This window comes from Coregonus lavaretus, assembly GCF_964263955.1.
Source record: "Coregonus lavaretus genome assembly, chromosome: 27".
NCBI classification, from domain to species: Eukaryota; Metazoa; Chordata; class Actinopteri; order Salmoniformes; family Salmonidae; genus Coregonus; species Coregonus lavaretus.
The window spans coordinates 35,623,492-35,640,957 of record NC_140014.1 but is presented as its reverse complement, the minus strand read 5'-3'; the positions used below and the strand labels follow the sequence as shown (position 1 = coordinate 35,640,957).

Sequence of the window (17,466 nt, the reverse complement as noted above, 5' to 3'; positions counted from 1 at the left end):
GTACTGTTAGACACAGGTCTCTGTGGGTGTGGATGCGTGTGTCCATGCGCCTACATCCGCCTGTGTGTTTGCTTTACAAGTCGCTAAAAGTTAACCCACTAAGTCTGTGTCCATTTTCACCTGGCCTGTCAGACGTGTGTAAGTAAGTAAGTAAGCCTGGTCTGAGCCAGAACCGCCCACAGGGGGCAGGAGCCTAGCTCCTGTTTCTGTAGAGTGAGGCAGCTAGTACACCAGCTAGACACGATGCCAGTCTGTCGCAGGGCCGTACCCCGCCCCAATCCATCTCCTTAAAGCTGACTGCCAAGCAGAGAGGTATGGCTCGACCGGGGATCGAACCCCTAACGTTCCAATCTCAGGGCAGACACTAACCATAAGGCCACTGAGTTGGTGTGTGTGCATACTCTAAAAGTCTCTAGTAGTTAACCCAGTGTGTGACTGGTGCTCTCTGTGCCTCCCATCCTCAGGCAGGGCTGCTGGCCAATGACTGTGTGGCGGAGGGAGGATAAGGAGGGAGTGATGTTGTGTTATTCCTATAAAAGTGTCTAGTTAACCCAGTAATTCTGACCAGTACACCCCCTGTGTCCCCTGTCCCTTCCCAGTAGGTACTGCTGGCCCTGACTGTATGGAAGTCTAGCCTGTGTCTTGGTGTGCCAGTCTAACCTGTGTCTTGGTGTGCCAGTCTAACCTGTGTCTTGGTGTGCCAGTCTAACCTGTGTCTTGGTGTGCCAGTCTAGCCTGTGTCTTGGTGTGCCAGTCTAACCTGTGTCTTGGTGTGCCAGTCTAACCTGTGTCTTGGTGTGCCAGTCTAACCTGTGTCTTGGTGTGCCAGTCTAACCTGTGTCTTGGTGTGCCAGTCTAGCCTGTGTCTTGGTGTGCCAGTCTAACCTGTGTCTTGGTGTGCCAGTCTAACCTGTGTCTTGGTGTGCCAGTCTAACCTGTGTCTTGGTGTGCCAGTCTAACCTGTGTCTTGGTGTGCCAGTCTAACCTGTGTCTTGGTGTGCCAGTCTAACCTGTGTCTTGGTGTGCCAGTCTAACCTGTGTCTTGGTGTGCCAGTCTAACCTGTGTCTGGTGTGCCAGTCTAGCCTGTGTCTTGGTGTGCCAATCTAGCCTGTGTCTTGGTGTGCCAGTCTAACCTGTGTCTTGGTGTGCCAGTCTAACCTGTGTCTTGGTGTGCCAGTCTAACCTGTGTCTTGGTGTGCCAGTCTAATCTGTTTCTTGGTGTGCCAGTCTAACCTGTGTCTTGGTGTGCCAGTCTAACCTGTGTCTTGGTGTGCCAGTCTAACCTGTGTCTTGGTGTGCCAGTCTAACCTGTGTCTTGGTGTGCCAGTCTAACCTGTGTCTTGGTGTGCCAGTCTAACCTGTGTCTTGGTGTGCCAGTCTAACCTGTGTCTTGGTGTGCCAGTCTAACCTGTGTCTTGGTGTGCCAGTCTAACCTGTGTCTTGGTGTGCCAGTCTAACCTGTGTCTTGGTGTGCCAGTCTAACCTGTGTCTTGGTGTGCCAGTCTAACCTGTGTCTTGGTGTGCCAGTCTAACCTGTGTCTTGGTGTGCCAGTCTAACCTGTGTCTTGGTGTGCCAGTCTAGCCTGTGTCTCTGCATCCAACCGTCTAGCAGCTAGAGTCTGTTTGGTTAGCCCAGTAAGGCTGACCCTAACCCTATGTCCCCTGTCCCTCCCCAGGCAGTGCTTCTGGCCCATGACTATGTTGCGGAGCAGGAGATGCAGCTGGAGCCCCTGACCCCGGACGGCCCCTGTGAGGCTCTCACCCAGTGGGGAGGGGATGCCGTCAAGATAGTCCGCATGGAGAAGGCCAGGGACATCCCACTGGTGAGAGAGACTCCTTTAAAACACACCAACAGTCATGAATCATCATAGGAGTAGACATAGGCTGTCTGAAAAGTCCCAGCTGTTAAATCCTCGGTTCCTCCTGTCTTTGTTTTCTCAATTCCTCTCTCAAACCTTATTGGAGGAGATGCTCCAGGTTCCCTCCCTTCGGGATCCCCTCCAATGAGATTTGAGAGTGTGGCGACGAATCAAGGACGGGAGGAATCAAAGATTTGACAGCTTGTATTTAGCACTTTTTGACAACTGCTGATGTAAAAAGGGCTTTATAAAATCAATTTGAATGAATGTACACTTTGACAGAGCCGACAACTCATGTAAGAAAAGTTTAAACCCTCCTGTGTCTATCACTAACCTCTGTTCCTCACTGTGGGTATGTGTGGCAGGGTGCGACGGTGCGTAACGACATGGACAGCGTGATAATAAGCCGCATCGTGAAGGGCGGGGCAGCGGAGCGCAGCGGGCTGCTGCATGAAGGGGACGAGGTTCTGGAGATCAACGGAGTGGAGATCAGAGGGAAGGATGTCAACGAGGTCTTCGACATCCTGGCCGACATGCACGGCACCCTGACCTTCATCCTTATCCCCAGCCCACAGACCAAACCCCCGCCCATCAAAGAGACTGTGGTGAGTACTGACCAAACCCCCGCCCATCAAAGAGACTGTGGTGAGTACAGACCAAACCACCGCCCATCAAAGAGACTGTGGTGAGTACTGACCAAACCCCCACCCATCAAAGAGACTGTGGTGAGAACAGACCAAACCCCCCCCATCAAAGAGACTGGTGAGTACAGACCCAACCCCCGCCCATCAAAGAGACTGTGGTGAGTACAGACCAAACCCACGCCCATCAAAGAGACTGTGGTGAGAACAGACCAAACCCCCCCCATCAAAGAGACTGGTGAGTACAGACCCAACCCCCGCCCATCAAAGAGACTGTGGTGAGTACAGACCAAACCCACGCCCATCAAAGAGACTGTGGTGAGTACTGACCAAACCCCCGCCCATCAAAGAGACTGTGGTGAGTACAGACCAAACCCCCGCCCATCAAAGAGACTGTGGTGAGTACTGACCAAACCCCCACCCATCAAAGAGACTGTGGTGAGTACAGACCAAACCCCCGCCCATCAGAGACTGATGAGTACAGACCCAACCCCCGCCCATCAAAGAGACTGTGGTGAGTACAGACCAAACCCCCGCCCATCAAGGATACTGTGGTGAGTACAGACCAAAACTCCACCCATCAGAGACTGGTGAGTACAGACCAAACCCCCACCCATCAAAGAGACTGTGGTGAGTACAGACCCAACCCCCACCCATCAAAGAGACTGTGGTGAGTACTGACCAAACCCCCGCCCATCAAAGAGACTGTGGTGAGTACAGACCCAACCCCCACCCATCAAAGAGACTGTGGTGAGTACTGACCAAACCCCCACCCATCAAAGAGACTGTGGTGAGTACAGACCAAACCCCCGCCCATCAAAGAGACTGTGGTGAGTACTGACCAAACCCCCACCCATCAAAGAGACTGTGGTGAGTACAGACCAAACCCCCGCCCATCAAAGAGACTGTGGTGAGAACAGACCAAACCCCTGCCCATCAGAGAGACTGTGGTGAGTACAGTCACACCTCCATATCCGACCACCTCTCCTCTCATCTTCTATCCCTACCCTGGCTGTGATGTCCGTCTGTCTGTAGCAATCGCACTGTTCCAAGTTCCAATGGCTCTCAGTGAGTTGTACAGCATGGTTCTGCCCCATGGTCCATGTTGCTTTGATTCCCACATACTGAATATGTCATTATGAACTGTACGTTGTTTTGGATTAGAGCATCTGCTACATGACCATATTTATAAATGGGAATCTTAATGTAATTCTAGAATATACAGTATAGATTAACTAGAAAACTAAGGTCATGTAAAATAGTTAACTCTGTGCCGCTTGCATCGTGCTATACCTTAGTGGCGTGCAAAGCTATTAGCTAGTAACAGAGAAAATAAGAAAGATCCGGGAAAGGGGTGTCGTCTGAAAGCTGGAAACTGTGAAAGGAACAGCTGAAGTAAGAAACTTTTAGTGAACATAAATATCGTTATCACTGTCAAAGTTGCGTCAATTCAAATCTGGCATTAGGAACAAAAGAGGTCAACACGACTTCTAAGATATACTAGTTATTTTAATTAATGCAAAAACCTTCAATGGTAAATATGATGTTTCGTATATACGGGCTCTTTGAAATACCCCGCAGGGCACTTCAGAGAACTAATCCATTGTTTCAGATTCAATACTCAAATACTCTGACAGAGAGAGTTTCCCACCTCTCTGCTGGCCAATCAGAGTAGACTTGAGCGTGGTTTAGACTTACTCAGCCTATCCGTTGGCGCACAGGCTAGTCCCCCGCCTCTTAGCGCATCCCTGTTTCCAGGAATACGTTCATCATAACAACCTGTCATAGTGAGAAGAGCCAGCTCCCTTAGACACCATTCCTACGTCCAAGGAAGGTTCACAGATCACAAAGAACCAGTATATTCTAGTATTTGGAGACACAAATCCTTATCTCATTTTACCCCCTAAAACAGCTCTTCACATCAATCACAGCTTGCCAGGTGTCACAACCTACATTAGCCCAGTCAAGAATGCATTCTTTCTAAGTTAGTCATCCCATCAATTTAGGAGAATAATACATCTCTAATATCACTATTCCCCTGTTATAGCATTAGCTGGTTAACTTCCGCGTGTGTAGCTAGCTAACGATAGCTAGCTAACGTAGTTAAGTCACAAACCCAGCCAACTAACGTTAGCTAGCTAATAACTTGAGGAACGTTTATGTGGTTGGTAGCTAACTAAGAGGCATATCCTTGGTTACCTAGCTACGTTGCTAGCTAACGTTAGCATGAAGACCGTAGCAAACGTTTCGCAACGGATACCGTTTACTCCAAACTGAAAATGTTTTGGAAAGAGAACTAGATTTTCTATTGGACAAATTCAGGTAGGCCCCTCCCAGTTTAATTATGTTTGCTTCCGTTTGGTTCCTAGTGAATACCTTGGTCGATAATATACAAGAGAACGTCGTCACATCTGGGACCAGCGCCCACAGAGATCCTATTCCTAATTATGTACCAGCGTCCTTGCTAACGACCAGTGCCGTTGCTAATTAGCATAGTTAGACCCTCTGGCATAGGAATAGAAATCTATAGAAACAATGCAAACTAACAGAATGTCTAGATTTAGAACAATATTCAAAATTCGAAAAAGTTGGCCTAAGTCTCTAAATATGTCTCTGGCTGGTCCCATTGTTGCAAAGAGTTCTGGGATATTAGAATATCGTTATCTTAACCTTTGTCATCTTCAACCTAGGTGAAATGCTGGTCTTTACCTGGTTGTTTACTGCTGGCTAGCAAAGAACCCATATGACAGAAAAGTGCAGACAGTTAGGCTTGGTACAGGCTAGTACTAGGTACCATAATATTGGTTTATGGCTTAGGCTAATGCTACCTCCGGCTGGGATAGCATTTGGTTCTTGAGCTAGCTTTCTGACTGTTTCAATATTTACCAGCTAGTTACCTAAACCAAAACAAAGTAGCTAGCTAGCTATGACCTTTCTAACCCATTATCTGCTATACCTAGTGTGAAAATGTATGCACTCACTAACTGTAAGTCGCTCTGGATAAGAGTATCTGCTAAATGACTTAAATGTAAATGTCTTGTTTCTCTATTCCACCAGGTCCATGTGAAGGCTCACTTTGACTACGACCCATCTGATGACCCGTACGTGCCGTGCAGGGAGCTGGGCCTGTGCTTCCAGAAGGGTGACATCCTCCACATCATCAGCCAGGATGACCCCAACTGGTGGCAGGCCTACAGGGATGGAGATGAGGACAACCAGCCCCTGGCCGGGCTAGTACCAGGTACACTACCCTGACGCCCCTAACCCTGACCCTAACCAGCCCCTGGCCGGGCTAGTACCAGATACACTACCCTGACCCCTAACCCTGACCCTAACCAGCCCCTGGCCGGGCTAGTACCAGATACACTACCCTGACCCCTAACCCTGACCCTAACCAGCCCCTGGCCGGGCTAGTACCAGATACACTACCCTGACCCCTAACCCTGACCCTAACCAGCCCCTGGCCGGGCTAGTACCAGATACACTACCCTGACGCCCCTAACCCTGACCCTAACCAGCCCCTGGCCGGGCTAGTACCAGATACACTACCCTGACCCCTAACCCTGACCCTAACCAGCCCCTGGCCGGGCTAGTACCAGATACACTACCCTGACCCCTAACCCTGACCCTAACCAGCCCCTGGCCGGGCTAGTACCAGATACACTACCCTGACCCCTAACCCTGACCCTAACCAGCCCCTGGCCGGGCTAGTACCAGATACACTACCCTGACCCCAACCAGCCCCTGGCCGGGCTAGTACCAGATACACTACCCTGACCCCTAACCCTGACCCCAACCAGCCCCTGGCCGGGCTTGTACCAGATACACTACCCTGACCCCAATCAGCCCCTGGCCGGGCTAGTACCAGATACACTACCCTGACCCCTAACCCTGACCCCAATCAGCTCCTGGCCGGACTAGTACCAGATACACTACCCTGACCCCAACCAGCCCCTGGCCGTGCTAGTACCAGATACACTACCCTGACCCCAACCAGCCCCTGGCCGTGCTAGTACCAGATACACTACCCTGACCCCAACCAGCCCCTGGCCGTGCTAGTACCAGATACACTACCCTGACCCCTAACCCTGACCCCAACCAGCCCCTGGCCGGGCTAGTACCAGATACAATACCCTGACCCCTAACCCTGACCCCTACCAGCCCCTGGCCGGGCTAGTACCAGATACACTACCCTGACCCCAACCAGCCCCTGGCCGTGCTAGTACCAGATACACTACCCTGACCCCAACCAGCCCCTGGCCGGGCTAGTACCAGATACACTACCCTGACCCCAACCAGCCCCTGGCCGGGCTAGTACCAGATACACTACCCTGACCCCAACCAGCAACTGGCCGGGCTAGTACCAGATACACTACCCTGACCCCAACCAGCCCCTGGCCGGGCTAGTACCAGATACACTACCCTGACCCCTAACCCTGACCCTAACCAGCCCCTGGCCGGGCTAGTACCAGATACACTACCCTGACCCCAACCAGCCCCTGGCCGGGCTAGTACCAGATACACTACCCTGACCCCTAACCCTGACCCTAACCAGCCCCTGGCCGGGCTAGTACCAGATACACTACCCTGACCCCTAACCCTGACCCCAACCAGCCCCTGGCCGGGCTAGTACCAGATACACTACACAGATTGGAGGGCTGTTAAGGAGAAACCTCAAAGTTCTCTTATACTTCCATTCATTGTTGTGTTGTGTGTGTGTAATTATGTATGCTGCTTTCTTGGCCAGGTCTGACTTGAAAAAGAGATGTCAATCTTAATGTGACTTCTCTTGTTAATTAAAGGATAAATAAAATAAAATACCTCACAACAAACGGTGGGCCAGTTCCAGGTCATCAATGCAGTTGATCAGACCTCACAATGCCTGGAGAAGACGGTGTTTAACAACATCTCTTCTCTTTGTAAATGCAGGCAAGAGCTTCCAGCAGCAGAGAGAGGCCATGAAGCAGACCATAGAAGAGGATAAAGAGCCTGAGAAGTCTGGAAAGCTGTGGTGTGCGAAGAAGAACAAGAAGAAGAGGAAGAAGCTCCTTTACAACGCCAAGCAGAATGACGGTAAAGCTAGCCCAGAAGAAGCACCTTTATTCACCAAGTACATTTACACACACCTGGAATTTTACGTAATGAAGTGTTGATACTAGCAATAGACAGAATATACAGACAGAATATAGACAAAGTAATTTACTTATAATCGACATACAGTAAATACAATATAAATACAATAAACATAGAACAATTACACATGATAGAGTATATGCAAACGTACAGTTGAAAATGTGCGTAGAATATACTGAGAATTAGGGTTGAATGGCGGAAATCCGGTTACCGAGATTTACCGCCCAAAACCACTCCCTTTTTCCGGGATAAATAACGGCGAGAAACCGGTAAATTGTAATAAATTATGTATATGAACAGCATGGAGTGAAATGAAACTGTTAAATGATATGCAATGTCTAAATCTGGCTTCTCTACGGCCTCTGCATGATGAATCAACGCTAAGAGTGGGGACAGACAGCCCATCTCAGTATGGAGCACAGTTCACAATGCATATAGACCTATCATCTCATGGTAACTTTTTTCCTTGTGACAGGTAGGCCTACATTTGCTGCAGCATAGCCTATGCTAGAGTAATATAAGGACCGAATGCGTGTCTAATTTACACATCTCCATCTGATCTCCATCTGGCTCTCGGGGGTCACCTTGTATTTTAATTGTAAAGATTTTTTTTTTTTTGTTGCAGTTTTTAAATATCATTGCTTCAAATCAGTGCACACACTCTCGCAGTCTTTCTCCATCAATTCCATTCAAATTGCATCCAAAATAGATAATCCTGTTCTAGATTGATATATAGCACTATATATAGATGTCCTAGCCTACCTCTTTCAGGTAATACATTTAATGCAGTATTAGCCTTATATTTAGCTAATTAATGATGGGTTATGCATAATAAACTAAGAACTTATAGCCTCTGTGTATGTGTGTGTATATGTATGTGTGTGTGTGTGTATATATGTGTGTGTCTGTGTATGTACAGTGAGGGAAAAAAGTATTTGATCCCCTGCTGATTTTGTACGTTTGCCCACTGACAAAGACATAATTTTGTCTATAATTTTAATGGTAGGTTTATTTGAACAGTGAGAGACAGAATAACAACAAATAAATCCAGAAAAACACATGTCAAAAATGTTATAAATTGATTTGCATTTTAATGAGGGAAATAAGTATTTGACCCCTCTGCAAAACATGACTTAGTACTTGGTGGCAAAACCCTTGTTGGCAATCACAGAGGTCAGACGTTTCTTGTAGTTGGCCACCAGGTTTGCACACATCTCAGGAGGGATTTTGTCCCACTCCTCTTTGCAGATCTTCTCCAAGTCATTAAGGTTTCAAGGCTGACTTTTGGCAACTCGAACCTTCAGCTCCCTCCACAGATTTTCTATGGGATTAAGGTCTGGAGACTGGCTAGGCCACTCCAGGACCTTAATGTGCTTCTTCTTGAGCCACTCCTTTGTTGCCTTGGCCTTGTGTTTTGGGTCATTGTCATGCTGTAATACCCATCCACGACCCATTTTCAATGCCCTGGCTGAGGGAAGGAGGTTCTCACCCAAGATTTGACGGTACATGGCCCCGTCCATCGTCCCTTTGATGCGGTGATGTTGTCCTGTCCCCTTAGCAGAAAAACACCCCCAAAGCATAATGTTTCCACCTCCATGTTTGACGGTGGGGATGATGTTTTTGGGGTCATAGGCAGCATTCCTCCTCCTCCAAACACGGCGAGTTGAGTTGATACCAAATAGCTCCATTTTGGTCTCATCTGACCACAACACTTTCACCCAGTTCTCCTCTGAATCATTCAGATGTTCATTGGCAAACTTCAGACGGGCCTGTATATGTGCTTTCTTGAGCAAGGGGACCTTGCGGGCGCTGCAGGATTTCAGTCCTTCACGGCGTAGTGTGTTACCAATTGTTTTCTTGGTGGCTATGGTCCCAGCTGCCTTGAGATCATTGACAAGATCCTCCCGCGTAGTTCTGGGCTGATTCCTCACCGTTCTCATGATCATTGCAACTCCACGAGGTGAGATCTTGCATGGAGCCCCAGGCCGAGGGAGATTGACAGTTATTTTGTGTTTCTTCCATTAGCGAATAATCGCACCAACTGTTGTCACCTTCTCACCAAGCTGCTTGCCGATGGTCTTGTAGCCCATTCCAGCCTTGTGTAGGTCTACAATCTTGTCCCTGACATCCTTGGAGAGCTCTTTGGTCTTGGCCATGGTGGAGAGTTTGGAATCTGATTGATTGATTGCTTCTGTGGACAGGTGTCTTTTATACAGGTAACAAACTGAGATTAGGAGCACTCCCTTTAAGAGTGTGCTCCTAATCTCAGCTCGTTACCTGTATAAAAGTGACCTGGGAGCCAGAAATCTTTCTGATTGAGAGGGGGTCAAATACTTATTTCCCTCATTAAAATGCAAATCAATTCATAACATTTTTGACATGCATTTTTCTGGATTTTTGTTGTTGTTATTCTGTCTCTCACAGTTATAATAAACCTACCATTAAAATTATAGACTGATCATTTCTTTGTCAATGGGCAAACGTACAAAATCAGCAGGGGATCAAATACTTTTTTCCCTCACTGTATATATATGTGTGTGTATGTATGTGTATATATATATATGTTTATGTTTATATATATATATATATATATATATATATATATATATATATATATATATATATATATATATATATATATATATATATAAACATGGGGGATTGGAAGTGATGCAGACAATTATATTGATGGAAGTTACAATCTATCTGCAATATTAAGCTGATCTACTATATAAAAAAAGAACTTATAGCCTTTGTCTGTTGCACAATACGCAAACACCTGTGCTCTGCTGTCCTCTCCTTAAAAAATGCTGCTTAGCTCTTGGAGTCCCATTCAGGAAAAGCTAGACTAGACTAGCTTGCTGGACATAATTTTTTATTAGCATTTCTTATACCAATAGGCTATTCGAAGAGGGAAGCAAGCTCTTTTTTGCTAAATGTTAAATACAGCAGCCAATAGAACTCATGGGTAGTTTGAAAGAAGAGCGAACGCGCGATGGCGGTAGGCTATAGCAGTTATTTATTCAGACCCATAACCATTCAATCTTCGTGAAGCGAAGTGAAAGCCTTCTGCATCTATTTATAGTCCTATATTATTCAAGGATGTCATTAGAATTTCATTTAACTGTTGAAAGCGAGGAAGGAATGAAGCAACAATAGAGAAATATTATGAAAGGTAGGCTATATATGCGTCAGCCTACTAATTCTACAAATAGGCCCTATTACATTTCAAAATTAAAATCAAATTTGCTAGCCTATATTTGTAACTTTGTAGGCCGCATGTGCTGCATCAGAATTGCATGTCTCTTCTGCTTTATCATGGTTTGAACGATGTGCGTAATTCCAGTCCATATAATACAGTATAATGCAATACAGTAATACAGTTCACACTCAAAAAACATTAGCCTACTGGAGCTAGTCTCATTTATTTACCCAAGAGACCATATAGCTAACTACATCTATGGGCTTTTATGTTTTTCTGTTGTGCGTAATGTGCAGTAGCCTATACAGTGCATTCTGAAAGTATTCAGACCCCTTCCCTTTTTCCACATTTTGTTACAATCTACACACAATACCCCATAATGACGAAGCAAAAACAGGTTTTTAGAAATTTTTGCAAATGTATTAAACCTTAGAAAAACAGATGCCTTATAAACATAGGAGTGCTGATCAGTTTTGTATTTTAGATCATAGTGTATGAGATTATATTGGACACGGAGGACCTGATCCTAGATCAGCACTACTACTCTGAAACGCTTGGTGAATATGAGTCCTGGTTTCTAGAATGTGCTGCCTGTGCTTGTTTTAATGCTAATGCATGTGAAGTTATTCACACCTACTCTTCTCTTAACATCACACTATTGACTTTTACTCATATCTCTTATACCCCGGGTTACTATTTTCTAACCTCAGCTAAACAATAGCCCTAGTAGCTGTAGGCCTGAGAAAGAGAGATCACTCACTTTAGCCAAAAGACAATGTACTGTGAAAGTTAGTATTTTCACTTTAATGGACTGTGGTTGGCATGACCCCAAGATATATAGTAGAAGAAATAACAAGAACGGGATAAATGTTGACGTTTCAGCTAAAGGCCTTTCTCAGCCTCAAGTCTCTCTCATGATCCCAACATAGGAATAGTGTTTGATATGAAACTAAAACTGGCATGTTCCTGTTCCGTCTGTCTCTCTGCTCCTCCCCAGACTACGACAGTGAGGAGATCCTGACCTATGAGGAGATGGCGCTCTACCACCAGCCAGCCAATCGAAAGCGGCCCATCGCCCTGATTGGTCCTCCTAACTGTGGGCAGAACGACTTGAGACAGAGACTGCTGTCCAGCCAGCCAGACAGATTTGGGGGAGCTGTCCCACGTAAGTGTCAAATTGATAAACGTTTATTTGTCACATGCACAAACAGTACAATGAAATGCTTACTTAAAGGTAGACTCAGCAAAATGACGTTGCCACGAGCAGCAACGCAGATATTGAGATGAGTGAGATGCAAGACTTCGCTCTCACACGGTCACACACAGTATCTGCTCATGTGCAAGGGTTGGCTTCACGCTGTTAGTGTGGTAGGTAGGGGACCAAAACAGCTAAGAAGTTGACCCTTGCGCTTTAACACAAGTTGTTGTGGAAATTGACCCACAATGCCGTTTACTTTCTGCATCTACGTCATATATGCTGAGTCTAACTTAAAGTGGGTGGGTGGGTGGGTGTGCATTTTCTAGAGTGAACTTTCCGGGGCCTCCCGAGTGGCGCAGCGGTCTAAGGCACTGCATCGCACTGCTTGAGGCGTCACTACAGCCCCGAGTTCGATCCCAGGCTGTGTTACAGCTGGCCGTGATCGGGAGACCCATGAGGCGGCACACAATTGGTCCAGCATCGTCCGGGTTAGGGGAGGGTTTGGCCAGCCGGGATTTCCTTGTCCCATCACGCACTAACGATTCCTTGTGGCAGGCCGGGCGCCTGCAAGCTGACTTCGGTCGCCAGATGGACGGTGTTTCCTCCGACACATTGGTGCGGCTGGCTTCCGGGTTAAGCGAGCAGTGTGTCAAGAAGCAGTGCGGCTTGGCAAGGTTGTGTTTCGGAGGACGCATGGCTCGCGACCTTCGCCTTTTCCGAGTCCGTGGGGGAGTTGCAGAGATGGGACAAGACTGTAACTACCAATTGGATATCACGAAATTGGCGAGAAAAAGGGGGTTAAAAGTACCAAATAAAGGAAGAAAAAAAAAAGTGAACTTTCCCCTTGAACTGCACACCTCAGTGCTCCGGAAGATTTTCCTCAAACTCTCTTGAACTTATCACTGTGTCATCAGGCTGATCTAAGTAGGTACTAGGCCATTGACTCACGTCAGGTACTGCGACGGCTGAGGGACGAGCATCGCGTAGGAGTAACGCCATCTGACGTCAGACAGTGGGTACTAGGTAGTGAAGATTGACCAGATGGTATGCCCCTAAAACATGTACAATGAGAATGTCTTTGTACTGTAGGGAGTTAGTATTCCTCAAGACATTTAGAGGGTATAGAATTTGGTTGATGAGAATGTTGTCATTGTTATGTCATATGTGTTCATTCCAGACATGATTTTCAGTCATTGTCTGTTGTTTCCCTTCCCCTGTCCTGTTATTTTTTACATCTATTTTTTAGAAGCAATAGAAATGTTGATCACTTTTCTTTTTTTTTTATTCCAGACACGACGCGGAACAGGCGTGATGTGGAGGTGAGTGGGAGAGACTACCACTTTGTCTCCCGCCAGGCCTTTGACATGGACGCCACCGCGGGGAAGTTCATCGAGTCAGGAGAGTTTGAGAAGAACCTGTACGGAACCAGCACCGACTCTGTCCGCCAACTCATCAACACGGGCAAGATCTGCCTGCTCTGTCTGCACACACAGGTGAGCGGGAGAGGCTGAGGGAAGGAGGGGGGGAGGAAAAAATATAGAGAGTTGAGAGGGAGTTCGGAGAGGGAGAGGAGGCCATACAGAGAGGGAGAGGAGGCCATACAGAGAGGGAGAGGAGGCCAGACGGAGAGGCCAGACAGAGAGGGAGAGGCCATACAGAGAGGGAGAGGAGGCCAGAGGGAGAGGAGGCCATACAGAGAGGGAGAGGAGGCCAGACGGAGAGGCCAGACAGAGAGGGAAAAGAAGAGGGAGGATAAAAGAGCATAATTGTGTTGCTGCCGTGTCTGACTGGGAGTTCTCTCCCTCCTCTCTCTCCAGTCATTGAAGACTCTGCGTAGCTCGGATCTGAAGCCTTACATTATCTTCATCGCTCCTCCCTCCCAAGAACGGTTGCGAGCGCTCCTGACCAAAGAGAGCAAGAACCCAAAGGTACTGAATCCTTCTAACACTACATCATCGTCTGTTTTCTCAGTCGTTTTGAAGCCCCGAAGGGTCCTTTTTGTCAGTAAGGTTTACTAAGCCTTGGTTAAGCTCATGCTCCTGACATCATCAATCAATCCAATGTATTTTATAAAGCCTGTTTTACATCAGCAGTTGTCACAAAGTGCTTTGCAGATACCCAGCATAAAACCCCAAAGAGCAAGCAATGCAGAGGCAGAAGCACAGTGGCTAGGAAAAACATCAAGCTAACCTGGTGAAACATGCTCTGTGTTCCTTCTCTTATCCCCAACCCTTTCTCTACATCAGCTGGAGGAGCTGCGTGACATCATCGAGAAGGCCCGTGAGATGGAGCAGAACTTTGGCCACCTGTTTGATGCAGCCATCGTGAACACAGACCAGGACAAGGCCTATCAGGAGCTGCTGAGGCTGATCAACAAACTGGACACTGAGCCACAGTGGGTTCCCTCCTCCTGGCTACGCTAAGGGCCGGGGCAAAATAACACACCACAACGCTAACCTGACTAGAGCCCTATAAAATCTGCAATGCGCAGAAAGTGGACGGAATCACAGAATCCATACATTAAAACGGAATTCAACAATATTCTAACATTTATTGAACTTAGTAGGGAATCAACTAAATGTTTTGAAAATGTATTAATTTGCCTAAGTTTATCATAAGACATGAACAGAATGCATCAGTGATTCGTATTTCCTGCAACTTTCTGAAGAGGCAAAAATAATTCCCTGTCTATGTATGTGCCGTGCGTGCGTCTACCACTTTTTGTTGCCGTTAGCGATGATGCTATTGAAAAGTCTTCTGGTAGATGGAAAGGCTTTCCCAAAGGTAGACGGAAAGGCTTTCCCAAAAACCTTCTCAATTAAATGTTAACTACAAAGTAGCCTATGCTTACCTGGCAGAATGATATAATGATTATTTCCATCAATCCAGTGGGTATTTGTTTTGCAAACTCTGCCATCAAATGTGAGCTACAAAAACACAGCTAAACAACAGACTCTTGCTAGGTGTGCACTGGAATTAAAGGGTAATTACACCCAGATATAAACATTTCTAAAAATGTTCCCAGACCTCAAAAGTGGTCTCCTGATGTGGTTTTAGAACATCCAATTTAGTTGTTTTTCTATTTAAAAAGTGTGATTTTTGAGAGTGAAAATCTGAAAAAAAACAAGGGGAAACGGAAATCTGGAAAAACTGAATGGAGAAAACAGATTTTGGGGATAAACTAAACAGAATCAGACAAAGAATAAAACTGATTTTCTAGGGCCCTACCTGACACACGCATACGAATACAAAGGCACACACCTCCTGACCATTAGCCTTGACTCCATTCTCCAACCAGAATCACTGTGTGAGACTAGCGGAAGATCCTCAATCAACACAAGCTGAAGATGAATGAAACATTTACAAATCTTATCACTACATATGATGCTGGACAGCTCTTCTCTTCACTTCTGAGAATGCCTGGGGAAATGAATGATTGAATTATTATTGCTTTGATAATTTGTCCTTTTTTGTTTTGTTGTTGCTGTATTTCTCTTCTCTAAATTAACTATTCACATTCCAGGTAAGAAGTATGTAAAGACTTGGCACTTGTGGCAGAAATATAATGAATGCTTCTATCCTGCTTTTGATCATTATTTATAATTGTAAATATATTATATTTGAAAGAAGTTTTCAACGATGAGAAGAAGAAGCCATAGCTTCCATCTATGGCATATGATTATCCAGTCAGTGATTGGCTCTCCTACACTACACACACACTGGTTGTTGTACCCATGCTCTGTCCGTGTGTGTGTTCACTAATGTCGAACTGACATCACTCAGCCATAGTCTTGAGCATTGGTTCTCAATCCTGTTTTTGCCCTAGCACTACACACCTGATTCAAATCATCAAAGCCTGGTGAAGAGTTGATGATTTGAATCAGGTGTGTAGTGCTAGGGCAAAAACAAAAATGTGCACCCCTTTGGGTCCCCAGGACCAGGATTGAAAACCACAGGTCTTGAGTGTTGGCAGCAAGGTGCTGCTGATCTCTAACAGAGCAGCAGGGAATGGGATTAGGCTACTACATGATCATCATGGACGGGATTTGTTCACCTAATGAAACTGTCTGTGAGGTGATAACACCCAGGTGTAGGATTACATTATCTCAGCATCTGGCCTCTTTCCACTGCAGCAGCCCTGGGTTCAAATACTATTTCAATAATTTCAAATAATTTAGCTGTGCTTTATTGAACAATAGAATAGTCCCGCAAGGGCAAACCCTACCCCCATCTGGAACTTCAGGTAGATGAAAACAAAACCTCAAAGTATTTGAAAGATTTAAAATGCTATTTGAACCCAGGTCTGCACTACCCTACAGCACAGCACAATGCTGGAGGTTTATCTAACTGGTGTTTTGACATCACATAATAATTAGACAGATCTGAGAGATGCTTAAGAGTCACTGCCTCATTCTAATCTACTTTCCTTAAACCCTTTTCAAACTATCGTGCCAACCAATTCTGTGCTGGCTCGGATATTTTCTTTTCACATTGTCCTTCCAGCGTGGTTCCAGAAACTATGGTGGATCGTAACCAGGCCAGTACAGTAGAGCTCGGCTTGGATTGGCTCCATACTAGAGGATAATAAACTAGCCCTAACACCACCTCTCACCTCTACCCAAGCGTTACTGGGGTGTATTTATTACGTTTTGCAACAGAAACCGTTTACTGTTTAAGAACCAAACTGAAGCAAATGGAACTAAACGGGGAGGGACCTACCTGAATCTGTCCGCTATAAACTTGTTTTCGTTCCAAAGCGTTTTCCGTTTGGAGTAAATGGTTTCTGTTGCGAAATGTTTTGCAACAGACAACTTTTTGCAACAGAATTGGCGTAATGAATACACCCCTGGTCATAACTAAATACAAATAACTGTCCTGTCCAGAATCACAGGATTTAAACCAACAGTGATGATAATGAAGAAAGGTTAATAGAGGTGTTTTAAAAGTTGTGACACTAAACCCTCTGGGGTAGCTTTTGTTTTATCTCAGTATTCATCATGCATAGTTCATGTGCTACTTTGTAGGAGTGTAACCATAGTGAATGTAACCAACAGTATTCACAGAAAACACTAAAGAATATCTGAGCACCACTGTTTGTGGGATTCTCTTAATAATCAATACTTTATCAATACTTTGTTTGAAATCGATGCATTTTCTAATTCACTGAGATTTATTATGAACGATCCAACTATGCTGTATTTTTAATCCAATGGTTTTCACCACAGGAGATATTTTAAATGTGTGACTTACATTTTTGGTCTTTTTGTTTTCAGAGCTGTTATTGAAATGGGTCTGTGAAATGAACTTGAACGAACCGATAAGCCTAAATGCAGGGGGAAATAGTTACAAATAATTGTGTTTGTATGTTTGTTTTTGCATGTGGTGTTTGTATGATCATGGGTTGGAGCTCACCATTGATTGTGATATGCTGA

At 45.8% G+C, this 17,466-nt stretch overlaps 1 protein-coding gene across 2 annotated transcripts in view; it reads left to right on the top strand.

Annotated features, from left to right (window-relative positions):
- LOC311102895 (protein PALS1-like) overlaps positions 1 to 15,617 on the top strand; it is a 63,270-nt gene extending 47,653 nt beyond the window's left edge. For both annotated transcript variants that reach the window (XM_084144364.1, XM_084144363.1), the window contains 8 exons: positions 1,678 to 1,824; positions 2,226 to 2,465; positions 5,559 to 5,742; positions 7,431 to 7,574; positions 11,834 to 12,001; positions 13,325 to 13,527; positions 13,852 to 13,962; positions 14,281 to 15,617. In XM_084144364.1, coding sequence (XP_084000490.1) covers positions 1,678 to 1,824; positions 2,226 to 2,465; positions 5,559 to 5,742; positions 7,431 to 7,574; positions 11,834 to 12,001; positions 13,325 to 13,527; positions 13,852 to 13,962; positions 14,281 to 14,457 — 1,374 coding nt within the window. In that variant the 3' untranslated portion in view covers positions 14,458 to 15,617. The remainder of the gene's footprint in view (positions 1 to 1,677; positions 1,825 to 2,225; positions 2,466 to 5,558; positions 5,743 to 7,430; positions 7,575 to 11,833; positions 12,002 to 13,324; positions 13,528 to 13,851; positions 13,963 to 14,280) is intronic.
- The last annotated feature ends 1,849 nt before the right edge of the window (positions 15,618 to 17,466 follow it).